The 26,990-nt window shown below is 41.4% G+C and overlaps 1 protein-coding gene across 15 annotated transcripts in view; it reads right to left on the bottom strand.

The window, feature by feature from the left end:
• The window catches only part of C9H11orf87 (chromosome 9 C11orf87 homolog), a 642,485-nt gene that overhangs the window by 317,403 nt on the left and 298,092 nt on the right, over positions 1 to 26,990 (bottom strand). For 3 of the 15 annotated variants that reach the window (XM_021102339.1, XM_021102338.1, XM_021102342.1), the window contains one exon: positions 913 to 7,671. The exons of 9 other annotated variants lie outside the window; for them this stretch is intronic. In XM_021102339.1, the coding sequence (XP_020957998.1) occupies positions 6,817 to 7,413 (597 nt within the window). In that variant the 5' untranslated portion in view covers positions 7,414 to 7,671 and the 3' untranslated portion in view covers positions 913 to 6,816. Of the gene's footprint in view, positions 1 to 912; positions 7,672 to 8,489; positions 8,723 to 8,761; positions 8,943 to 9,100; positions 19,967 to 26,990 lie in introns of those variants that run through there. 3 more of the 15 variants (XM_021102343.1, XM_021102341.1, XM_021102344.1) reach the window with 3 other exon arrangements.

The following is a 26,990-nucleotide window of genomic DNA, read 5'->3' as shown; positions in this document are numbered from 1 at the left end:
TGTGCCATCTAGCTCAGGGAACCGTCCATCTCTTGAGCCAAACAGATGAGGTTAAAGGATATTTATCTCCTAAGAGTAAAGACAACCATGGTTGCAGACTGGTTTGTGGCACCAACTTATACTCCCTGCTGCCTTTAGGTAGAGTTAGCTCCCTATCTGCACTTTGATAGTCAACAGCCACTAGAAAGTTATCCCAGCTCAAGGGAAACATTTCTGACACAAAGTCTGCAGCTCCTAGAGGGTGGGGGTAGGATGAAGTTGATATTGAAGATGGTATTGAGAAGAGGCTGTGCCTTCTTGAAAACCAAATAGTAATATAATGTACAAGATTCTGTCAGCACCCAGATTTTCTATCCAAACTTGGCAGGGGGATTGTATAGATTTTAATAGAAAAATAAATGTAGGCTAATGATCAAGCTCTCACATTCCTGGAGAAAAGGAGAGAAGGACCTTAATCATGAATAAATATCTTTTGCAGGAATACAAATATTTACTGTGCTAGCATATAAGTTCCCCTGTCATATAGCACTGGGAACTATATCTAATCACTTATGATGAAGCATGATAATGTGAGAAAAAAGAATGTATATACGTATGTGTGACCGGGTCACCTTGCTGTATAGTAGAAAATTGACAGAACACTGTAAACCACCTATAATGGGAAAAAAATCATTTAAAAAAAATGAAAAGCATTATAAGTTCCAACTATCTCCCAATTTAGAATTCCTTATCAGAGCTTATCTCTCTGTTTCCTATACGCTGTTCAACTGCTTTTTAGAGTTAGTTATAAGGCTGAGGTCAGAAAAGACAGAGTCCACTGCACAAGAGGGATGCTAACAATAGTAGTAGTCGTCTCAGGCAGAGAAAAGGGAAGAATTAAGAGGGAAATATGTTTCTTGTATTCTGGGGCAATTTTGAAAAAAAAAAAAAAGTGAGACAGAAAAGTGATGTAGGCATCTGCTAAGACCTTCATTTTTTTTCCACATGCAGTTATGAGTCAAAAAGAAGAGGAGTGGTACTTCATAAACCTCTAAACAGCTTTGAAGGAGCCCAATGATTAAGGCCAAATGTCAACCCCTTCCCCAGAAGGTATCAGAGTGTTGATATAAGACTTCAGAAGAAATCCTTCTTCATGACGCCATCTGACATGAAGCGAAACTAGCAGAGCTGGGGTGGCAGTGAGAGGTGGATAGGTATCCTGAGCTAGAACTCATGTCTTTCAATAGTAGCTCCATAACATGCAGGACACCCAGAAGTTCCTATTACAAGAAGGGGACAAAGTGTGAGAGCATTGCTGATCCTAGGGATAGCAGGGGCAGGATGCATAGATTCCCATGGATGATGACTTTGAGCCTGGGGACAAAACTCTGGGGTCTGAAACTGCTTTGGTGACTGTCAGCACAAAAGCTGGATAAGGCAGTAGTACCTCAGAGTAGAGGACAGACCCAATCAGCTGCTTTCAGCAGTGTTCAGCTAAGAGCCATAGGATTTATATGAATCTGAGGCTCCCTTTCCCCCGACTGCCATAAAATCATGTTAACCATAATCTTTTCCCACATATCTGATTTATATTAGAGAAGTACAGGCAGAAAGAGGAAACCTGAGAGACTAAGCACATGCCCTAAAGAACCTGAGCATCTGCTTAAAAGCATTGATGAATTATTGTACTTGACTCAGTCTATCAGGTTATCTAAAATGTATACACTGCCCATTTCTCACATGCAGTTGGTTTGTGAAGAAGATAAGATGAGTGATGGAATTTTTAATTAAAAAATAGTTTGAGCATCTGAGGTTAACAGAGTGAATAATTTTATAATTCTGCTATGTTATAAATTAATGAGGAAATAGTGTCCAAAAAGCCAATTAACAAGAAAACTCTTTTATTGATAGAAAAGCAAAACAATTTCTCCATGAATTCTAATTTCGGTTTTATTCTGTCAGTTGGATATATACTCGAGTTCCAAAATCAGTTAGTTTTTTTTTTTTTTTTTCTTTTTTCTGTTGCTGGTCTTGTTGTCATCATTATTTCTGTTGTTAGCCTCTCTACAGAAACAACCCAATGAAATCATATGCCTTTGCCTCACACAGGTAGGACCACCTTGGTAAGACACTGTCCCCAATTAAAGCTAATTAAATTCTTATTCTTAGCTAAGCATTCTTACATGGCACCAATTTAATTATTATGTTGGTGACATTAGTAAGTGATTTCAAGCCATCAGATGTTTCTCATGTTATCAAAATAAATAAAAACCAAATCAGAAGAATAAGATTTATGTTCAATCCAAAGACTAAATACCCTATATAGATAGCTCAATTTATTCTAATGTAAACTAAAACATCTAGGAGCCACAATCACTAGTTCTAAAAAACAATGGCCCAGATAAGCGGCTTTTCAGATTTAGGCTCAAAGTCCAGATTCACATGGGAATGGACCTGAGGAGCCTGACCAGATTAAGTTTTAGGTTCTCATTTAATCTACAGTTTCCATGTAATATCAGCTGGCAATTACTTAACTGCCACCCACAGAAAAGCATTTAAAGCATGTCTGCACGATGGAAAATGGAATTTTAACCATTATCTAAATGACTTAATTGATACAGATAAAAAACGTTTGAAAAGTCAGATGCCAAAGTTTTTTAAAGCTAATTTATCCATATTCTCCCAAAACTACTTATCAAACTAAACAGATGATGGTCCTATTTTCATTTTACCTTTTGCTATGCAGATATGTTCTATCTCCACACCACACATAGATTGAAAATTAAAAATCAAGCCACAATCCAGGTTTGTGGTCTAGATGGCCCTAAATCTCTTCAAGGGATTTCTGCTTTCCAACTACACATTCAGGCCACAAGGATATGGTCATAAATTCATTATCATTGCTACATTTAAGTCACTAAGAAAGGAAGCTTATCTAATTACCAATTCCCCCGAGCCAAACGGGACTCTCCCATTTCATTAAATAAAGAGAAAGTCATTCAGATTTAACTCCAGAGAAATAAGTGCATGCATATACCTGACTTCTCAGGATCCTCTCTGCATAAGAGGATGGAAAAACTATTTGGTTTCCATCTCATTCTTGTAATGACAGAAAAGAGAATACAAAAAGTCCATTGTAAATTTGTACAAAATGTATGCATATATAAATACATATCTATGGGTGTATATAAAGTCTAAAGAAGATTATATCCATCTATATCTTGAAGATTCAGAATCCCATACAGTTGACATAATGGTATTCTTGCTCCAATTTTCTTATCTTTAAAAACAATAAGAATCAAGCATGCCACCTTATGAATACTGAATAGCAAGTGCAGAAGTTGAGCTGTAGCTATAGGGATTTGAAGCAATTAGTTTGACGGGACATCAGTGAATAAAATCCTTAAAATAAATTTATCTATTTCCAGATTGCCTTTTGGTTCATATAAAATGAAATCCAAAATGCCCTGTTGGTAGCATCCCAAACTCCTGAGACTGTCAGTTGAGCTCTATAAGAAGCAATACTTTAAACAGGGTTTGTGCAAATTGCTTGGATATGTGCTTATTGCAGTAATTTGGTGTGGGGACTGGCATTAATAGAATTTTATGTAATTCTCTAACTCATAAAAAAAAAATCTCAGGTGACACCATCAGAAGCTTATAGAGTTCTCAGCATATTAACTCAGTATGAAATTTGACTCACAAACCACATCATCTTCACACAGAGCACTATTAAAAATATTAAACCATAGCCAATTAATGGAGAAAGGCATACATATTTAAAGGTGTACAATAAGAGCATATTATAGATGTGTGCCCATGTTTAGAGGTATCAAGATCTTTTAAAAACAATATATGTAGTGTTTTTATTTATCCTGTTTCCTCTATCCCTTTGGGGAAAAATTATACAAGCTGATTTCATAATTACCCCCTAGAGTGTACAGGCTGCTCCTTGAAAGGGGATTATTATTGCATGCCTTGAATTCACTATGATTCATAAGGCAAAAATGTATGAGTAGCTTCAGCACCAAGGAAATGGAATCATCATCCAGCACTGCTCACAACAGAACATCTTATTGCTTTAATAAAATGGGAAATTATTCACTGTAAAAAGTGCACCAAATAAGGGGGAGAAAGTAATATCCATACACTTAGTGGAGCTCATTGGAAATGAGGAAGCTCCCTTCTGAGTCCCTAATTCTATTCAAATTTCAAGTCCCAAAGTCATTCTGTAATAAGGTATTAAATAGCTACAGCTAGATGAGGGTGAGCTACAAAAATTAATGGGCTTTCTTCTTCACAGTGCCTTAGTCATTCTGAAGTACAGTGTAGAGCTCTGATGCACGAAAGGATCCCCTAGTGGCCTGAGGGAGTTAATGCACTCTTTTACTTATTACTAGGAAGTGACTAAGGCACTGGAGAGAATCTGGTTCATTGTTGAACATATTGTACCCAAAGATTACACCTAGTCTTCCTAATATTACAACATAGCATGCTTAGATGATGATCCTCTGTGCTTCAGGAAAGGTCTTGAGTGGGTATCTAATGGGTGATTAAAATTTAGCTTATTAAATTATCTTTATAAAAGATTCAGACGGAGTTTGGGCAATTTAATAGATAACCTAAGACCTTAGAGGTAATTTTTTTCTCTGGATAAGAGCACATATGCCACCAAGACAGAGAATCTAGAACTACTAGTTACTTGGGAGAGGGATGCACTTAGGGGCACTGTTACCTTACATCCTGCTGGCTAGTAAGGATTCTTTTGGTTGAGATTTTTGTAAAACATTCTCATCATACATTTTCCAAATTTGTTCCCCCAAAATGATGCCACTGCATACAATTAAGATTATAATATGCTTCTGGCCCCTTCTATCATCAACCCAAGGGAATCCAAGTGGCAAATAACCAGAGGTGGAAGCCATCTCTAACATCGATGGCCTTGTCTAGCATTAGGAGAGAAAACATCAATATTGATCTTTTTTCTCACTTCCTTTTTTCTTAATCTTTCTTCATGCATTCATTTAATGAAGTTAGACAAGCCAGACTGAGAAAGAGAAAGAGAGCCCCTCTTTTGTTGCATCTCAGATACAGGCACAGGTTTCTAACGAAATAAGCTGCAAACATTTTTATCCTATAAGCGGTTACTGGGTTTAACACCTCTCTTGAAATTTGCATGTCCAGTCATCCAAATTGCCCAATGTCCCCACCAATCTTACCCCCAAACACATACAGTACAAGCAAGCACACACACCACTGCCTCCAGGTGGTAACTGCATGCAGGGAGGACTACAGGCACTGTTTAAATATTATCCATGTTTTAATAGATGGCATTCCTGCACATCCATTATTTGCTTGTTTTCTGTTGTGGTTGTTTCTGTTATCCACAAAAGAAATAAGAAAACATATGTATCATCTTTTTATAACAGTCTACTACAGAGTAAGGTACAAAAGAACACTTCTGGAAATAGCCGGGCCTGCACCACTGAATTCCTCATCCAGTGGTTACCATTATATCAACAGCTGGAAATTAAGAACAAGAATATACAGTTTGGAGGACATAGTACAGAACTATAGTTTGCTTCTGTATTTGGTACCAATATAATAAATATATAACAAAGGTGCACTTGTTCTAAAATTTTAACAGAAACATTCTGGTTGGTTAGATACTGCATTTTCAGCACTGCACATCACCTAATACTTTTTTTTTTTTTTTTACAAAAAAAGGTAACTTATGCAATGTTTAATAAGAAGTAAAATAATAGTACACACAAACCCGATTGTAGAAAAAGAGGAAAGAAACCACCAGAAAGCTAGGATAATCACTTTCCAAAACAGCCCTTCCTCCGCCTGCACAAACCAAAAAAAGGTAACCAGTTCTGTGAGGCAATTTCAACACCAGACCTGGCTGGACAGCTCCATGGATCCTTTGCGAATCCTGAAAGTGCCTCAATCAAAGGTGTACAGGTGGGGGCAGGGCAGGGAACAACAGAAAGCAGTAAATTCTTTTTCTCTCTTCTTTCTTTCTTTCTTTCTTTCTTTCTTTCTTTTTCTTTCTTTCAACTCATTTAAAGGTTTTTAATGTACTTATATGCTCGGCCAGCGAGGGACGTTTCCAAAGGTAAATTGAAATGCCTGGCTCTGGAAAAGAGAATGGTTAACTAAAGGTACGAAGAGGGCTGAGTGGAGAGCGGTACCTGCCATAAACATTTTTCTGGGACTGTCTCTGTGGCCTCTTGTAGTCCTGGTGCTTAACGTATACGTTTCCTTTATAATATACTATTGCCTGAGCCCAGCTGAAGGTAAGAATGGGGAAGGAGGGAAGCTGAAGGAAAAGTGAAAGCTATGGGGGTGGAAGGGAAGAAAGGCAACTGAACCTTAACTTGACAGCTATGTACAACACACCGGGCCCCCTCCACTCCCTTCGCTCTGGGGGTCAATGCCTTTTACGTATCTGGTAGCTTGTCCGGTTTCTCCTCCTTATTGTGGGGGGCGCAGGGTGAAGAGGGAAGACGTACCATGAACAATGAAAAATTATGTGATTTGTCATGCGCTTGGATCGTGTTATTAGTATTATAATAATTACTATAAATATTAATAATAAAGTAGTATTATCAGCGTTATTTCTTCTTCCGAGACTTTCCTCGCCCAATATTTATTTACAAATACCGCACAGTGCCTCGGCGGAGGAGAAACGGAGTAGGGGAAGACGAATAAGGAAAGAAGAGGAGAGGGAGGCCACAGGAAAGTGGAAGAGGAAGGCCGGAGGGGGGGAAAAAAAGCAAGGAAGGCAAAGATGCTGGAAACGAGGAAGGGAAGAGTAGAGGGGCCAGACAATCAGGACAGTATCACCGTTTGCAAAAGGCCCTCGCCAGCTGTGTCCAAACAGGAGGAGGCTGTGTGTGCTCCTTGCGGGCTGGGGGCCGGTGGAGGAGGCGGAGGAGCACAGGCACCCTGGCACGGGAGGCCAGGGGAAGAAGAGGAGGAAGCGTCGGAGGGGGCGCAGAAGGCAGAGTCCCGGGCCTGCCTTTCCAGTCGGGTTTCTTTTGCGTGGATTGGGGCCTGGCCGCCAGCTGGTTGGGGCAGCCCCCTGCCGCCGCGGTTGCCGCTGCAGTGATCCCGCTCATATTCCTCCTGAGCCCTCTGCATCTTCCGCTTTTTCATCCTACGCTTGTGGATGTGGAAGGTGGAGAGGGACAGCACAATGAGGCAGAAGATGAGGGTGACCAGGACAATCAGCACCAGCGTGGAGGAGAAGGACTGGAAGAGCTGCTGTCCCACCTGCGAAATGCAGGTGCCGCCACCGCCCCCGGCGGCGCCCGGTCCCCGGGCACTCGCGTTGCCGCTGCCGCTGGCGTTAGGGGAAGCAAAGGTCCGGTTGAGGAGACACGGCGGCAGCGCCAGCCTCAGCTCCTTGGGCGCCCTGGCACTCATCGGCGCTGGGCTGGGAGGGGCCGGGCCCACCAGACTTCCTCTCTTGGCACACGGTTCCAACCAGCCAAGAAAAGGACGGAGCCCACGCCACCCAAAACTACTCCCTGGCGTGGGAGGGGATGAGCGCGCGAGCGAAGAACTGAGGAAGCAACTGTGGGCAAGCTAGCTGGCCAGGGAGCGAGCAGTGCCCAGGAGATCCTCTCCGGCCCCGCCTCGAACGCGTGTCCGCGCGCCCTTTTCCTTTGCCAAGGCACCAGGCTGCAAAGAGAACAGGCTTAGTTAGGATCTGGGCTGCTGCTCACGGAGCATGGAGAATCGGAATAAGCGCCGCCACTGCAAAGCGGCCCTCTGGGCAGACTGCCTCAGCTGGGCGCTGCCCATCTTCTCCGCAGACCACGGACCCCAGCCCACCCGCCCCTGGCGGCGCACCAAAGCCTCCAATTCCGCGCTCGCGCCACTTGCCGGGAAGGGGTCAGCGCCCGCACCGCAGAGATGCCGATTACTCAGCAGATAAAGCAGCCTCCCTGGGCCCTCCACAACTTTCTAATTGCAAGAGACACGCAGCCACCTCGGAACGCAGCCCCTGCTGCCCAGATCGCGGACTCTCCTCTTTACTGCGCCCTCAAAGGAGGTCTGCGCTTGGATCCTACCCCTCCCAGCACCCACCCCTGGCCGCCAAGCCGGCTCCTTGTACGCAATTCTCCCTTCCCTTCCCTCCCCCTCCACTCTTCCTCCCTGGACGGCGTCAGATTCCTTAGGTCCCATTCCTATGGGGATAACCCTGGAGCCACATCCCACTCCACTCCGCCTCTGTCCGCGGCCGTGGCTCACGCGCAGGATCGCGCTCCATCCTTTCTCCAGCCTTCTTCCCTGGTACCTGCCCCCACCCCGACCAAAAAATAAAATAAAATAAAAAACCCGCTGAAGCACCTTTCTCAGCTAAAGCACATCACTGCAAACACCCCCTCTCCCCGTATCCCTGTGACACCTCCCCCCCACTCAACAGTATCCTGCTTCTTTGTAAGGTGGCTGGAAATGAAAGGAGGGTTCCCGCCTGCAAAGTTTGGGGAACGGACCTTCTCTTGGGCCTTCCAAGACGCAGCCTCAGGGCCCCGAGGCTCTTCCCGGGGACCAGAACCAGGTAGACCCCCCAGGGCGCAGCAGAGCCCCCTTGCCGCTCTCAAGAGGCAGCTGCAAACTGTTGCACTGCGGAGCAGCGAGGCAGCGCGCAAGCCCGGGCAGGGGCGGGGGCCAAAGCTTCGGCCAGGGGTGCCTGCGCAGGCCGCCCGGGCTGCCCTACCCACTCGCGCCCGGCCACCCGGAGCATTAGCCGCACCATGTCCCTTACCTGGGGCCGCCAGCTGGCTGCAGGGAGGGAGCCCCGCCGCGCGGCTGCAGTGGTGGCTGCAGAAGGCGCGGAGTGAAGGGGCCAGAGACCAAGCCGCGCTGCTGCCGCCGCCGCTGCCGCTTCGGGGAGCTCAGCTCGCAGCCTATTGCCAGAGAGGCCGGTGACGTCAGACAGCCACCGCCAGGGCTCCAAGCCACCCCTCAGGCCCCTACCCCACCCTCATACCCCAACACCTCGTCCTGACAGAGCGACTCTCTGCCACAAATGTTCCCAATTCCCTGCTGTTGCCTGCCCAGGGGCTGAGGAGTGGCCCCCACATTCACCCTGTAAGCCACCCACCTTCAGCACTTCTGAGAAAGGGTTGAAGCTTCAGTTCTCTGGCTGCCTGATCCCTCGTCCTCAACCCTTTCCCACGTGGTCCCAAGCACACGTTTTCACACTCTAGAGCTCTGTCTCCTCTCAGGGCACACAATAGATTTTCTCCCTCTGCTGACAAGGATCTCCTCCCCCTCCAATCCTGAATATGCTGGCCTGGCTCTGAACAGAAACTGCGTGCATGAGAGAGGCATTTCTGAATGTAAGTGTGGCAGAACCTGAAATACAAACCTGAACATGTATTTAACATCAAACAATCCAAATGAACTCTTCATCAGAGTCTCCAACTTGTTTTTAGGCCACCCAACTCAGGATCCTCCTCTCCTCTCTCTCACACACTCATCTCCAGGCCCAAGACCCACTCCATGGACTAAATACTCTATCTTCACAATCTAGACACTCATGAGCACAAAAAGCACACAAAAGGCTTATAAGGCAAAAAGACAAAAATCACTCAGAGGAGTGCAGAAATAAACTACCCTAGGAAAATTCTGAGCATTGCGTCTTTGACACAGTACCCTTTCAGTGGTCCTAAACCTTGTCACAGTGGCTGGTGCCTTTCTGTAGTATTAACAATAGCTTTTCAGTGCAATGGATAGGGACTTCCCGAAAGATTTCTCAACAGCCTGCTGACATCTGGGCAGAGACTAATCAACTATTGGTTTAAAATCCTTGGGAAAATATGAATAGTGCATTTGGTTACAGTAGCCAACTTCGAAATAAAGTACTCTCATTTTCCAACTGTAGAAAACAGTAGATTCAGAGCTAGTGTGTGGTCTTTGAAGCTATTCAAATGTCTTATTAAATGTGCATTTTCTTCTTCCTTTCCTGTTTTGTTTTCTTCCTATCTTGGAGTCCAACCGAGTGCCTGTACAATACTCACTGGCTAAAGTGAGTGCTGCAGGGTACATCACTGCTTTTTCCTGCTATGCCTCAGAATTGAGAGAAAGAAGCAATGACTAATGCCCACCTATCTGCTTGTATTTGCAAGCAGATAGTTTTGTAAAAGAAAGAGGGGTTTGACATGGGGAGTAAAAGTTTGTTTGTCTGTAACTTGGGGGGGTCCCCTTCTTCTGGGCTTGTGTTCTTATCAAGTCCTATTCCAACTTTTCCTTTTCCTTTCCATGCCCATGATTAGATACAGAAGAAGAAATACTTTATTTCCCCCCAAAATTATGTTTTCATTTATTTGAATAAAAGCCATCATTTTTCTTCATAATTATTTCAATTAAAAAAAAATTCTACTTAAGCTGATAGTGCAGTACATGCTGAATAATGAATACTTAAGAGCATGGACTGATGCCTTTGGCTGCCAAAGTCACAGAGTTAATGACAGACAATGACTCCAATGCTGGTTTAGCTTTTCTCCTGGAATGAGGACACTTAATGCCCTGTAAAAGTCACCTGCCACATTTGGACATTCTAACTGTGATGGGCTCAAGGACTAGAATGGTGAGCCTTGTTTTCACTGTGATCACTAAGTAAGACTTCACCATTGACATGCAATGCCCCATTTTTGCACACTTTCTTTGCTCCTGAAAAGTTGGGTCTAATCAACATTTTGTAAAGCAGATCCAATTTTGAATACTCCAAAAAGAGATCTGGCTATTTAAAGAGACTCTTTAGAAAAACTGTCTTGTAAAGCAAAGAATCTTTACATAATTAGAATTAACTCTCACTAGTCTGTTTTCTAAACTTGGAAAAATGAGTTGTCAGGTTTTGCCAGTGAGAAACATACATACCTTATAGCTGTAATGGTATTACAATATGTATATGATGGGTTTCCTTGTGCACACCAAACTTCTAGGGCATGTGATTAGGCTGCCATTGTTCTTATTCTTTTGTTATAAATGATAACCATCTGTTACACCGCAAGTGCTCAAAGTGTCTGCACCATTTTACACAAGTTATGAAAAGACAAGGTCTTGCCTTGGAGAATTTACAATCTACAGCAGATGAATGTGATCCATAAGACAATGGTATTTAACTGGAAATGATTTAGGCAGATTAAAGACATCAATTTTCAGGTCAAAAGCCCAGAACACTTTTTTTTTCCTTTTTCTTTCAAGAATAGTCTAGCTTTATAATTTGTTCTTACCCAGAGAAGGAATGTGCTCAATAGATAGATGTAGATGTCACTGGGTAGTATGATTCAAGGCCCAACCATATCAGTGGCAGCAAACATGCACACTTCTTAGGCTGCAAGAATTGATCCCACCAAGTTGCTAGATGATTCTGGCACACCTGGCACAATGGCAAGACTTCTTCTGGCCAACAGCTACCACTGTGTTAGCCACCACACTTCTTGGGCCACACTTCCAAGAGTGGAGGACCAAAAAGCCCCTGAGACTCCTTTAATCTCCCGTTGTGATGGGAAAACCTCTCCGGACTCAGGCACACTACAAATATTCAGTGACACAGAGCATTTGCTCTCAAGTCTGATGACCTAGCTTAGAGAGCAATGCCACATGGGCACCTGGTACATCAATCCAAGAAATCAATAATAATAACAACCATAACAAGTACTATTTTGTTATTATTTGAAAAATACCTACCATGTACCAGGCCGTACTAAACTCTCCCAATAACAGTGCTAAACCGCAACATAACCTGCTTTGCCAAACTACGCATTTATTTATTTTTTTATTCATGAATGTTTTTGTTCAACAAAAATCATTGATTACCTGCTGTATGTCTGGTAAGAAAACTGAAGCTCAAAGTAGCTAAATACCATGCCCACATCACTTAATAGTAAGTGCAGTACTGGGATAAAACCCAAGCAAAGTGATTCTAAAGTTGCTAATCTCTTCATGACTAGTGTTTTCTCTCTCTCTCTCTCTCTCTCTCTCTCTCACTCTCTCTCTCTCTCTCTCTCACACACACACACACACACAATCTACTTCTGACTGTGGGACTGGGGGCAAAAAAGAAGTAAAACTAGAGAGGGGAAGCTCTATCAACAGCATCCTCCCCTCCCCCACAGCAGCAGTCCACGAGACGTTCCACACAATCCCTTGTACTGGGCTAGGTCACCCCAACAGTTATTCTAGACCACAGGGCAGCATGATACACGCCAGGTTTCTCTTAGATTTACAGGGACTTCTAGCGGCTCTTCAGGCAATTCTGACATTTTGCCTAATCACATCTCAGCTACTCTGGGTCCATGCAATGCTACAGAGATAGGCTCTGTATGTTAGGTGTTGCAGTTAAATCAACTACCAGCCCAGTCAGCAACTAATTAGTGAACAAAGTATTGAATGAAGCTCTTGACCTTATTGGAGTTATCTAGTACTTTTTTTTCTGACTCCTTCCTCTCCTCCATAAAATGCAAATAGTATCATTGTTGTGCATGGAACATATAGTAACCATTCAGGAAATGGTAGCTGTTTATGTTATAAAGCTATTACTAAGATTAATATTTTAACCCTGGCAATAGAAGCATTATGCTCTTTTGGACATCAAAATTCAGGAAAAAAATTTGTGACCTTGAATATTTTTATGGGAGAATAACTACAGGGGGTGAAGGGACTGAAAACAGAGATAAAGAGTAATTCAAGGAACTGGGAATCTGAATACTAGAGATAGGAAGACATGGGGATGAATCATAGAATCTTCAAATGTTTAGATCATCAGTAGAAGATCCTGCTTCAAGTACTCAAGAGAAAACTGAAATATAATGGGATAGATACATGGTAGGAAGTATATTTATTTCACTATTTCCTTATTGAAAAGAGTTTTCTAACTATGCTGCAGGTTCTCATCTAAAACAGCAGTCTTCAAATTGGGACACTTATATTCCTGGCATTAAGATTTTCTCTACAGGTATTTGGGTATGAATCGTTTTAAAGGATTCATTTCCCAAATCCTCAACCACTATGTGTACTTTTCCCCAAATATATCTATCTGAGGTTATAACTTACCCTTTATCAACTCTCCTGTATTTCTCTTGCTTTACAGGGGAAAAACCTATATTCACCAATCTTCAGTCTTACCAGCATGCATTACTCAGGGTGTAAAAACCTTTTGAGAAGCAACAAAAGAATACTTTATGGGTGTATGACTCTTGAGGAAGTGACACCAAAGCAAAAAGATCATCTGTACGAAATATTGATGGGACAGTGCCTTATTTCACTCACTTTAAGACTGTCTCTATCTGTATATCAATTTACCTTAGAATTAGATTTTAGAAATGAAATAATTGTCACAGGGATACAAGTAGTCCAGTTTAAACTGAAAAATGAATTCAGATCTGTCACACACAAAGTAAGCCTGATTTGTCTATTTGAATTGAGAATTTGAACTGCATTTTTCTGATAGATAACATGGAAGACATATACAAACGGAATGAACTAAATCTATCAATCTGGATATTCTGACAAAACATATTTAAAGTAGATACATGATATGGACTGTGCCAGAAATTACATTCTTTGCAATGATTAACCTATGATTAAAAAGTTCTAGATACCAAATTAAAATGTGCAGAGGGGTATACTATTTTCCAAAATTCTTTTACAGAGTATTCAGGAAAAAAAATCTTGGAAGATTTCTATTCCAAAGTGTCCAATCCTTGTGACATGATCTGGAAGGCTCAAACACAAACTAGAGCCATCAGAGATGTCATACAGAGATTTTTTTTCCACAGTACGAGTTTATACAAGGTGGCTTCTCTAACTTTAAGAAAGGTGGAGAGCATACATACCTTTATATACCCATCAGGGAATTTTTAAGCCCAAGGTGCATAAACATATGCGTCATCCCTTTATACCTTGTAATAAAAGCATTCTCCAATCAGTCTTAGACCCATTTAAATCTGAGTATTTGTGCAGAAAGTCAAGATTCGTTTTGCTTTATTATCCTTGACTGGGAAACTCATTTATTCAGTGAATATTCATTGTGTGCTTACCATGTTTCTCAAATTGTGCTAGGTACTCAGTACATCAGTGACCAAAGAAAAATCTGAAATCAGGAACTTGCATCCCAATTACATACATGATCACATTTTGGTTATCTAGCCAAAGGTAAAGAATGGTAATATTCCTTTTCTTTCCTAATATTTTTAAATGAAGTATCATGTGTGTCAAAGAACAGAAGAAAGTGAACTAAGTAGACTGATGGATGTGAAACGAACAGGTTAATGGGTACATATAGATGGACCAGTAGATGTCAAATAATTTTAAGATCTTTGTGACCAACAGCTTCTGGAAAATGAGAATTCTGAATCATGATAAGAAACCCACTGGCATATGCTTCTTTCAAGCGCTCCAGGCTGTGAATCTGCCTTTCATGAGAAAGATAAACAAAATATTTCCACTATGCACCAAAAGACAGGCCAAAACCAGGGTTTCTCAATTTTGGCAGCATTGGTATTTAGGACCAGATAATTCTTTGTTGTGAGAGGCTGTCTTATGCATTATAGACTGTTGGGGCAAGCAGAATTCTAAAGATGGTCCCCCATGATTAAGTCCCTGATTATTCAATCAAAAAATAATCAACGTACTGCCATGAAGAGATTTTTGTATATGTAATTAAACTCCCACAGAGCTGACCTTAACACAGGGATATCATTCAGATAGGCTTGATTCAGTCAGGTGAACCCTTTGAAAGAAAAGAGTTTTCTCTGGCTGGTAGCAGAAGGGGAAGTCAGAGATTCAAAGCACAAGGGGGATTCAATTTGCTGTTGTTGACTTAGAAGATAGCAGGAACAAAGTAATGTGGAGGCCTTTTAGGATCTGAGACTGTCTGACAAGCAGCAAGGAAATGGGGACATCAGTCTTCCAGTGCAAGAAGCTAAATTTTGCCAACAACCTGAATGATCTTAGAATTGAAATCTTCCCCAGAGATTCCATGTAAGGTCCTACCTTAGACAAAACCTTTATTTCAGTCCTGTGAGGCTCTAAGTAGAGAAACTGCTTGGGCACCCCTTCCAAGCCCCCAGACTTTGGACTTACAGAGCTATGAGATAATACATAAGTGTCGTTTAAAGATGCTGTGTTACACAGCAACAGGAAACTAACACATCTGTTTAGCAGCACTCCAGATCTCTTCCCATGAGAGATTAGTAATACTCCTTCCTAGTCATGACAATCAAAATATCTCTAGACATTGCCAAATGTCATAAGGCTGAGGGTGCTAAATCGCCCTGACTAAACATACAACCTCTGTACAGTTGAGAAACAATGGCTCAAAGGAAGAGATGGGCAACTTGAGCCCTACTCATATTTTATGACAGTTTTAATTACTATTTTCTCTGAGTTATCAAATTGGACCAAGAGAGAATCTGATACAGAGTGAGGATTCTCTAGTAAATCAATCTGTAACAAATTAAAAAAGAAACTGGTCCAGGGAGCAATCAAGAGGGTTTTGAGGAGATTAAGTAGTCCCAACAAAAACTGTTGCTGTCCAAAGTCAGTGAAAATTCCTGCAAAGAAAAGGGAAGTGATCTTGCTGGATTTGAATACAGCTTTGGATTTTGTTTTCTGTAACACAAAAGTTCAAAGCAAGAGAGAAACACTTGGCTCAGGGCACGGATGTGTTGGTAGGTGCACAATCCTCAATGATCTGAAAGATTCTGAGAGAACTCATGACAGTAAATGACTTATTACATGGCGGGTGGTCATTTCAATTGCTGCCATTTCTCTCTTCCTTACAAAGCAAACATTACTATATTTAATCGGAGAATCAGCAAAGAAAGCCAAATGGCCCCATGGTTTTCAACCTTGTATTGCCTATACATTTTTTTTCATTGTTTATATATCATTCATGCTTGAAAAAGAAAACAAGCGAAGCAATGTGAATATGGCTTTAAAGCAGCCTGGGAGTTATCAACCCTAAAGTATGACTGACTAGGAGAAAAATACATGAGACAGCTTAGATTTCTTCCTCTACCCTAAGTTACCTTTTCCCTACATCAGTTGCTGTCAACTATCTTTTTATTACTGTAACAGAATATAAGGGGAGTAGACAAAGGCAATAATGCAGTAAAAGAGCCATGTTGAAGAGGCACACCTGATGCAATCAAGTGAAACTGGGTTTTTTTGGTTTGTTTCACTGGACCTTTAGATATTGTCCAGAAATATTTTCTCCGCTGGTGAATGAAAAATTGGTAGATATCATGCCTTTTTGGATCATTTGTAGTTAAAAGACACTCCTATATCCTTTTAAATAAATACAATGTCAATTTAGTAACTAGAATATCTAGTATAAGACCCTTACAAAAACTGATTAATCACATATTTTCTCTTTCCTTACAGCTTGGACTAATTTTAAAATGAAAACCTAGAGCCATACGCAGTAGTAATATTTGGCTTTTTCCCTATCTCTCTGGCTTGTATTTTTCCTCCTTTTTCTTCACTACCCATCCTTAGATTGCTGGATAGTTTTTTTGTTTGTTTGTTTGTGTTTTGTTTTGTTTTGTTTTTAATCACTGGAGTCAAAGCAATGGGGAAGGAAAAATGGTAAAAGAAGAGGAAAATTTGACTTAGACTGGTCCTGTCTCAAGATGCCTTTACACTTCTGGGGCCTGGTAGGTGTCCAGGTTGACTCCGTATGGAAAATTTTCTCCTCAACTGATTTATATTCAGCCCTTTTCTCAGTTATCACTAGTGACTATTTCTTCACCACCACCACCCTCAACCAGGGACCTATTTCTTTCAGCTTTTTTCTGCTTAATCCTAAAGCAAAACTCTGGGGAAAAGTTTTCAGCACATGCCCATGAATCCTCCCACCAGAGGAGCAAGGGAGCTGAGTATTTATTCACCAATTGTGTCATATTTGCTGCAGGCCATCATTTTCTAAGATTCAAGGAACCATCCTAGCAGCATGTTAGAATCAACTCGAGGTCTACTGCAGTCCTCCCCAAGATATTAAAGCTAACGCCATGGGAGAATGCCCCCACTTAAAAAATCCTCTGTATCCAGGATTATGGTCCTTACTGATGGGCTGGTACCCTCCAAGTCCACTTTCAGGTATGTTCTCCTGATTCTGCAAAGACACATTAGCCAAGTCTTATACCTCTTTTGAGATGATCACTTTTTTCCAGGAGCAGGGATAGTATTTTCCCAGGAGTTCCAGCTGAATTTTGATCCTACTAGTTTTGATTCTAGTGTCCTAGAATCTGTGAGGGGGGAAGAGGTAAACCTTGAAGAAAATAAGCATCATCTCATGAGGAGTCTGCCTCTTATGATTTCTGGGTGATGAGAAAATCTTCTATCCTACAACAATGGGGAGCAAACCATTTCTGTAGGACCAGGAGTTCAGGAGAATCTATAAATTCAAGGTTTTCAAGTACATCTGCCCCAAATATCCCCATCTCAATTCTCAGAGCCACACCCCTATCAAGGCTATAGTTTTAGCAGAAGAGACTTATCAGGGCTGAGAATAAAGTCTTTGCAATTCTCCCTCCTCCATACTCAGATCTGAACCTGAATTTCAGCTAGATCTGCCCTCTGGCTACAAGAAATACGGTGTCTTTAAATGCTATATTAGAGGTCTTCTGGGATTCACACTAAGAATAATTTGATGGTTGTTGAATTGAGGCTGTCACTATTTTCCCTTCAGTGCCACTATGACAATTAACAATAACCATTTCCGCAGTCCTCATAATTACCACTGCCATATTTTTAAAAAGTGCTGAGATACTGTATAAGCTTCTATTCCCTCCAATTCACCACAGATGAGAATATTTATAATTATGACGCTTAGCATGCTAGTAATGATCATCACCTCTCGTATCACCACCAATAATGGGGTCCGTTTTTGTGATTTGGTTGGTTGGCAAGTTCCAGAATCCTTCCCTATGATGTTCTTCCTTGGACCTCCTCTAGTACCACTTGTCTTCATTTGGGTTCCTCCGAAAGTAGACCCTGAGACAAGGATTCGAATGCACGCAGTTTGGGGGTGGGGAGCTGCAGAGAACACCAGCAGGTAATGAGGGAGGAGGAGACATCCAGTGAAGGGCACCACACAAAGCCAGCTGCTGCTGTCCCACAGGGATGTTTTGGGAAAGAGTATCAGACACATGCCTCAGAATTAGCCCAGCTTAGAAACATGGGAACTGTGGTATTTGTGTGTGTACAAACACACCTCAGTTTCACATTTCAGGTTAATCTTGTAGGACTGCTCCAAGGAGGAGTTAATTCTCTGGCACTTCTGGTCGACTTCACCCCCAGGCAGAGCAGCCCTCTTCCATTCTAGAAAAACCCTAAAGCCCTGTAGTCACTAGAAATGTGATGTCAGTAGGAGCACACTGATGTAGAAGGGCCTACGGGATATATATGAAGCGCTGGAGGCATCTGCTACAAGCTCCCCACGTGGCCCAATGCACTCCATTGGAAATGTCCACGTACCTTTGTCAGATGAGACTGAGGAACAAGATGAATGAGATTCTACCAACACTCTCCTGGTTCTGCCACCAAAGCACTCCATCAAACTTTTGTCTCCTAAATTTCCTGCCTGAAAATCAGACCCAGGTAAACAGAGCCCCCCTTCCCACTTGACATCTATCACAACATCTACCTTCCCCAAGGCCACAGGGAAGACCATTCCCACTAGGCTGACGCAAAGGGGAAGGGGAGTAAAGGCTTTTAACACAGCAACAGCCAACTCCTAGGAAATCTTTTCACCCATCTTCCCACTTCTCTGCATTATGACCCTTTCTTATATCTGTGACATAGTTAAGAGACCAAGCATTATGAAGGTGATTATTGAATATTTCTATTATAAATCATCACACATAAATATGAAGGCAGGTCCCACCTTCTCTTCAAGAGTTGGTATCTTCTAGCTTCACTCCTCAGTAGACATGGAGGTAGGAAGAAGTCTAGTGCAATATTCTTACAGCAGCAGTTGAGACCACAGCCTCAACCAAAACCTCTCAAGATAGTCTTTGAAGCCAACAGAACATGTGGACATATTTCAAAGGGATCACAACTGATAGTGATCAGGATGGGAGGGGATCATAGAGGGCACTAGACACCAAATACCAGACACTTTATGTGTGTTTCCTTCTTATCTTTACAATAGCTCTATGACCTAGGTTTGACTATTCCCACGTGTGTGGTGGAATTGGACTTAAGCTTGTCCTAAGCACGCACACTCTTAGTGATTGGCTAGGCCCAAACTAAAACGCTTAACTCATCTGGTGCCAAAGTCCACAATCACTCCATTACACCAGGGAGAGAGATCATAAGCTCTAAGTACTACCAGGGAGAGGGATAGAAAATAAGTGTATTATATATGTGTGTGTGTGTATGTGTGTGTGTTTTATACACACACACACATATACACATATATATATATATACATGAATGACAAGGTACAGGGTATAAGAGAGTAAAAACAGCTAACCCAGGAGAGCATATCCCATTGCTGACCAAGCAAAAGAAAACAACATGACCGTGAGTTGGATCATACCCATGAGCCCTAGTCTGCTGATTCAGACCACCTTCAGCAGCAGATGAATTGAGATACAGACCCCTAGCTCAGCCACCACTAATTCTGAAAACTGATGAATCATTTAATCTCTGTGAGCCTCAGTCTCTACATCTGTAACAAGAGAGAAGAGACTTCTTTTTCTTTTCATTTTTAAAAGTTTTATTGAAGTACATTTCATTTACAATGTTGTGGTAACTTTATAGTATAAAGTCAAATTTTAAAACATATCTGGAAATTTCCTAGCACACAGAAAGCACTGGTATATAGTGGGATTCTAGGCTAGCCTCCCTTTCCTTTCCTCAAACTTCCCTCTCTATTTTATTTATTTATTCATTCATTCATATATTCATTCATTCATTTAGCTGCTCTGGTGGCTTATGGAAATTCCTAGGCCATGGATTAAACACAGACACAGCAGAAACCCAAGCCACTGCAGTGACAATACCAAATCCTTAACTGCTAGGCCACCAAGAACTCCCTCTTCTTTTTTTCTTTTTTTCTTTTCTTCTTTTTTTTTTTTTTTAGAGCCACACCTGTGGCATATGGAAGTTCCCAGGCTAGGGGTTGAATCAGAGCTGCAGCTGCCAGCCTATGCCACAGCCACAACAATGCAGGATCCAAACCGCATCCATGACCTACACCACAGCTCACAGCAATGCTGGATCCCCAACCCACTGAGCAAGGCCAGGGATTGAACCCACATCCTCATGGATACTAGTCAGGTTCATAACCTGCTGAACCACAATGGGAACTCCAAGAACTCCTTATTCTAGATGATCCTGAAGCATAGAAAAGAGAAGTAGAGGATGGGAATATTCAAAGTTCTTAAGGGTTCTACAGACCTCATGGATTATTTGAAATTATGGAAGCATGATGTCAGTACTGGTGACATAAAATCAATCTTTGCCCGACTTCAATGCTGAATGGTCAGAGGAATGCATGTGGAAAAAGAGAGATGGTCACTGCACACTCCTTTCTAATGCATTAATAAGAACAGGAGGCCAGTGAGCCATATTATTTGGAATGTAGGTATGTTTTCTTTCAAATCAATTTGTGATCATAACATCGAGAAACCAAATATCATAAAAGGACAGATATTCTAACAAATAGTCTTAAATTATATCTTTTTTTTTTTGCATCACAGGACACATTTTGGCATGATTATATTGATGTACAAAGATCTTTCAAGTGTAACACTTTTATCCTTAGGAATTTGATTAGATAATCCAAAGAAACTGATTTTTCTCCTTCTTTAATGAGAAGAAAAGAAGAAAACTCTTGGGATTATGATGGTGTCAGATCTCATAATACCCCTGGCTCTTAGATTTGAGTTTTCCAGCAGGGTCACTGAAACTTAATACACTGTAATCCAATATTTAAATCAGGTATTATGTCAACAGGAGCTGATTTGTTCCTGAGAACATTAACACAATTCAAAATTATCTCCACATCTGTCATTCTTTGCTAACAACAGCAATTTGCCATTAAGTTCTCCACCACCATCTAGGAATTTATTCACTAGAAGCAAAATCTAAAGAGAACTTAAGAAAGCTAATGTCCTTCCCAGACTCATAGTAAGTTGTCAATTCAACAGTGTCAAGCCAGGAACCCTCGTTATGTGAAATAAAGAGAGAGAGAGTAACAGAGCCTGTGGCTCCTAACCACCAGATAACCTGTCATACCTCATTTATAACATCTACCACATTCCTGAAATTATTCCCCAACGTGTACAACTCTGACATTGGACAGCATGGCCCTGGAACAAAAGCATCATGTTTGATTCCACTCTATACTGTCTAGAATAGATACATCATAAATAAGAGCCTTATACATACTTCCATTAATAGCTTTTAGATTCCTTCCAAAAGTTGTGCATACAAAGAACTGAGCAGATGGTTTTGAGTTTTGCTTCTTCCATGTCCTCTGGCTCATCTTTCTACGGAGGTGATGATGAGGATCAAAATCACTGAAAGAGGAAGCAGTAGCAGGAAGCAGAGGCAGAGCTTCCAAAGAGCAGTGGGTAGAAGTATCTCTTTTCTAAAGTACTTTTTAACATGACCTCATTCCACACCCTAGACCAGAGAAAGAGCCAAGGCAAGGAGGATATCAGCAGAAAAGGGGAAGGGGACAAATATTCACTGAACAACAGCTATAATACACAGTATTTGCAAATATGATTTCATTTAATTCTTGGCAACACCTCTGTGGGTTGAGAATTAACTCCATTTTATAGATGAAAAAAATGAGAGGTTAATTTGACCAAGAGCATACAACTACTAACTGATGAAGTCAGGACTCAACCTCAAGTCTGCCTGTCTATAAAGCCTGCTCCTTCCATTAATCCAAGTGAATACATCCTCCACTGGCCAATCTCCTGACTCCAGGGGTGGCTACACTTAGCTTGGTTCCATGAGCCCCAATAGCCAGGAGACTTGAGTATTAGAAAAAGCAGAGCTGGTGTGGCATGGGGCACTTAGTCACTAGGACCCAAAGGGCTAACCTGCTCTTTGTTGGGCTTATGGCTACTGTGTTTTCAATGATCCAGCACCCAACAGGCAGCTAATGTCAGTTTTACATACCCCCAAAGTCCCTATTATGTGTTTCTGTACTGATAAAATGTATTCAGTGTTCTACAAGCCTTATATAATTTACATCTGTTTATTTGCAAGCCAATTCTCAAAAATAAAACTCACAAAGAGTTTACTTCTACCTTTTTTTTTTTTAGCCAGGGCTTTGGCTCTGTTTGTGAGGTCAAGTGGGACCGTGCTGAAGACGATCTTCTCCTTACACAGCTCATCCTCTCTAAAGATTTGGCAACAGAAGCTGTCCTCAGAGGATTTGCAGCCTGGAACTGGAGCCCTGCCTATTCCTGGCTTGTTTCATGTAAGGAACAGAAACTCCAAACACCACCTTACAGGGGAAATGGGATCCCAGGGAATGCAAAGGTGATTCCTAGCAGAGGCCTGCCTTGGAGCTTGCTCTTATACTACACTCCGACATGAAGCCTCTCTTAACAATTGCATTAAAGGCATTTTTTTTTAAGTATTCTTTACCATTACCTTCCTGCAGGCTGCATAATCCCAGAGGCAGAATTGGAACTAGTGAGAGGCTGATTTTGATTCAACATAAGACCTAACTTTCAAATCATTATTGTTAAGTGGGAAAGTTGTTGAACTGGCAGAGATTCGAGATCGAACACTATTAACTTTTAAGGTCAAAGTTAAAATTCCATGATTTATAATAAAAGTTTAACTCTAACCAATCACTTTGCCAGGCCTAAGGGAAGAGGACATGGGAGGGTAAAGTTTCAGTAAGACGTTCCATCCTAGAGGGCTGTGAGTTAGTCGTTCTTTGGGTGCATAATCCTATAAAGTCCAGTATAATACTGCGTGTCTGAAAAAGGGTTTGCAGAGGGTCAGATCTCAAATGGGGTTCTAGGAGAACTGCTTATGAGAGAAGGAGCTGCTTCTTTGAGGTCAGTGAAGAATCAGTTTCCCTGAGCTCAGTTCTTATACTCTAAATCAGAAAGTAAGAGACAAGCCCAGACCATCACCATTCCCTGCAAAAGAAAAAAGTCTCTATTGGTAGAACATCTTTTCATGTGCCTTTGGCTATCTGTGTGTCTTCTTTGGAGAAATGTCTATTTAGATCTTTTGGTCATTTTTTTTATTGGTTTTTTTGGGTTTTTTTTTTATATTGAGCTAAATAACTGTATATTTTGGAGATTAATCCTTTGTCAGTCACATCCTTTGCAAATATTTTCTTCCATTCTCTAGGTTGTCTTTTTATTTGGTTAATAGTTTCTATCATGGTCTGTGCATGTGGGTTGGAAGAAAGAATTTCCCAGCATAGCGAGGCGAAGAGGAAGAAGAGATTAGAGATGATGCTAGTGCAGTAGGCCGACCTCCTGATGAACAGGGAGAGCTGATCTCAGGAGCGTGGTCATGCCTGTTTTTATAGCCCAGGGAGAGGATGTCTTAGGATACAACTGCTGACCTGATTAGTTGGGGAAAAAGGGATCTTACAATACACTTGCTGGTTGGTTGGGGGCGTATAAGCTGCTATAGAGGCAGGGTGATGCCACATACCTTTTCTAGTGGGGGCAGGAAGGAGTAGGTCAGGTTGCTCAAGGGAGGGAGGGGGCATTACAATGAGATGGGTGAGGTGATGATAAGGGTCAGGCAATTCTTGTCTTGGCCAGAGGCTTTGAGTTCTATCTCCCTGAAGGGGTCTTGAAGTCAGTTTCCTTTGTTGTGCAAAAGCTTTTAAGTTTAATTAAGCCCCCCCCTTTTTTTTTTTTGCTTTTATTTTCATTACCCTAGGAGATGAATCCAATAAGATATCACTGCAAATAATATCAAAGAGTGTTTTACCTATGTTTTCCTTTAGGAGTTTTAATGTATACTTAGGTCTTCAATCCATTTTTGAGTTTCAGGGGGTATGATGTTGGAGAATGTTCTGATTTCATTCTTTTACATTAGCTGTCCAGTTTTCCCAATGCCACTTATTGAAGAGACCATCTTTTCTCTACCGTATATTCTTCCCCAGTTTATCATAGATTAATTGACTATATGTGCCTGGGTTTATTTCTGGGCTTTCTATCCTGATCTATTGATATGCATTTCTGTTTGAGGGGGGCAGTACCATACTCTTTTGATGATTGTAGATTTGTAGTATAGTCTGAAATCGGAGAGCCTGATTTATCTAGCTCCATTTTTATTTCTCAAGGTTGCTTTGGCAAAAGGCACATGAAAAAATGCTCAACATCACTAATTTTCAGAGAAATGCAAATAAAAACTACAATTAGGTATCACCTCACAACAGTCAGATGGCCACTATCAAAAAGTCTGCAGATATTAAATGCTAGAGGGGGTGTGCAGAAAAGGAAGCCTCTTACACTGTTGGTGGTAATGTAGATTGGTACAGGCACTATGGAGAACAATATGGAGGTTCTCTAGAAAACTACAAATTGGAGTTCCCATTGTGGCTTAGTGGGTTAAGAAACCAAAATAATGTCTATGAGGATGCAGGTTCAATCCCTGGCTTCACTCAGTGGGTTAAGGAGCCAGCATTACTACATGCTGTGCCATAGGTCACAGATGTAGCTCAGATCTAGCGTTGCTGTGACTGGCATAGGCAGCTCTGATTCAAATCCTAGCCTGGGAACTTGCATATGCTGCAGGTGTGGCTCTAAAGAGAGAAAAAAAAACTAAAAATAGAATTGACATATGATCCTGCCATCCCACTCCTAGGCATATATCTGGAAAAAGTCATAATTTGAAAAGATACATGGACCTCAATGTTCACAGCAGCACTATTTATAAGAGCCAAGACACAGAAGCACCCTAAGTGCCCATCAACATAGTAATGGGTAAAGAAAATGTTGTACATATATGCAATGTAATATTATTCAGCCAAAATACAGAATGAAATAATGCCATTTGTAGCAACATGAATGGACCTGGAAATTATCATACTAAGTGAAGTAAGCCAGATAGAGAAAGACAAATATCATATGGCATTTCCTATGAGTGGCATCTAAAAAGTGATACAAATGAACTTATTCACAAACAGAAATAGATTCACAGGCATAGAAAACAAATTTATGATTACCAAATGGAAGAAGATAGAGGGATAAATTAGGAGATTTGGATTAAAATATACACCCTACTCTATATAAGATAGATAACCAATAAGGACTTACTATATAGTACAGGGAACTATACTCAATGTCTTGTAATAATCTATCATGGAAGAGAATGTAAAAAAGAATACATATAGAAGTATATACATATACACACACACACACACACGTGTGTGTGTGTGTGTGTAACTGAATCACTTTAGTGTACACCTGAAACTAATACAACATTTTAAATCGACTATATTTCAATAAATCTTTTTAAAATCTCTATTGGGTAGATTCACGGATTATAAATCACTAAAGCCAGAGCTGAGGCAGACTCAAAATCAGAAGCTCATAGAACAAAGACAGGAGGTGTTTAGGAGTGGGCAGGAAGCATGGTGAAATTATGAAGCAAGCCAGATCTAGGCTGAATCTGCTGGGCACTGGATGTCCACTACAGCTTTCTGCTTTGCACACCTTGAAGTAACAGGCCCACTCAACATTAGAGATGATGACTACCTGCACCTTCACTTTGCTGAGGTTCAGGGCTACCGAGTAGCTGCCTACAGAGGTGCCATAACTTGATCATATTCTCCTCCTCCATTGCATTGAGCATCTCCCAGAGATACCTGCTGTATCAAGACAGGAAGGTATGTGACAATTTTGTAGAAGATTTTCAATGTCTAAATGCCGAGTCTACTTTCCCTCTCACTTGATCTCTCTGACTCCTTTTTAACATGACACTAGCATTCATTCTGTCTCCCCTTCGGAAATAGCAGAAAGCATAGGAAAAGCATCTGATAAACCTGGGTCTGAAATATGTTGCTGCCACTTAACCATTTAACCAACTATGCAAACATAGATTTATTTTTTAAACTCTCTGAAACTCAACCTTAAATTGTCTCATCTGCAAAATGGAAAGCATAACTCCCTGAAAGGGCTCAGAATTGAGATCAATGAGAATTCAAGGGGAAGGGTTAAATGAGAGCCCTAGAGATGCTCAAGAAATATTCACTCTCTGTCTCTTCCCTCTTTCTGTAGCCCCATAGACTACACCATGTCCTTTAAGTAGCCAGATTCTCCAACAAGGTGTGACACTTTAAAAATAGACCACATTTTCAATGACAGCTATGTGATCCATATAAAACAAAGCACGTTCTGCCAACTAAATAAACAGAGGAGAGCATGTACTTATTCCTGTTCTAATTTAATCTATTTGAGTGCCTGGAGGTCTCTGCAAGGTAAATACTGTTTTCACTCTGACCTTGGTGCAGCGTTCCCATTGAATTTGTCTCAGTTCATCTTTCTGATGTTATACTGATGCCTCCCTAATAACTTGAAAGCTCTGTGTTGAGAAGAGAGATTAGTAAGATCTAATCACCAGTAAATACCTGTCTACCCTGGATGACTGGAGAGTGGGGTGTTCTGAGCAACTTGCTGTTCTGCCTAAGAGAGTCAGTACATATGCCCAAATTATCAATTTGCAAAGATAGAACCAATGGAAACACATAACACATGAAGATAGCTGGTAATTTGGGACCTCCTTGGAGGCTGGGGCATGGAGCTTACTGGGAAGAGCGGTAGCAGCTCTAGCTCTGGAAATGCTGTGAAAGCATCATTGATTCTGATGTCACTTGTTACTTGTTTCTTCCTCATGAAAATTTAGGGAAAAAAATTTGTTCTAGGCTGTCCTCCATGAGATTGAAAAATTATTTACATATTATGCTCAATCTGACAATTTAGTTTGTGCCCAGTGGGTCGGGGATTAAAGACTGAGTACAGGCTAGACCTTCC

The sequence above is a fragment of the Sus scrofa genome, chromosome 9 (genome assembly GCF_000003025.6).
Source record: "Sus scrofa isolate TJ Tabasco breed Duroc chromosome 9, Sscrofa11.1, whole genome shotgun sequence".
NCBI classification, from domain to species: domain Eukaryota; kingdom Metazoa; phylum Chordata; class Mammalia; order Artiodactyla; family Suidae; genus Sus; species Sus scrofa.
Note: the sequence above shows the minus strand (reverse complement) of the source record. Positions and strands in the feature narration are given on the sequence as shown.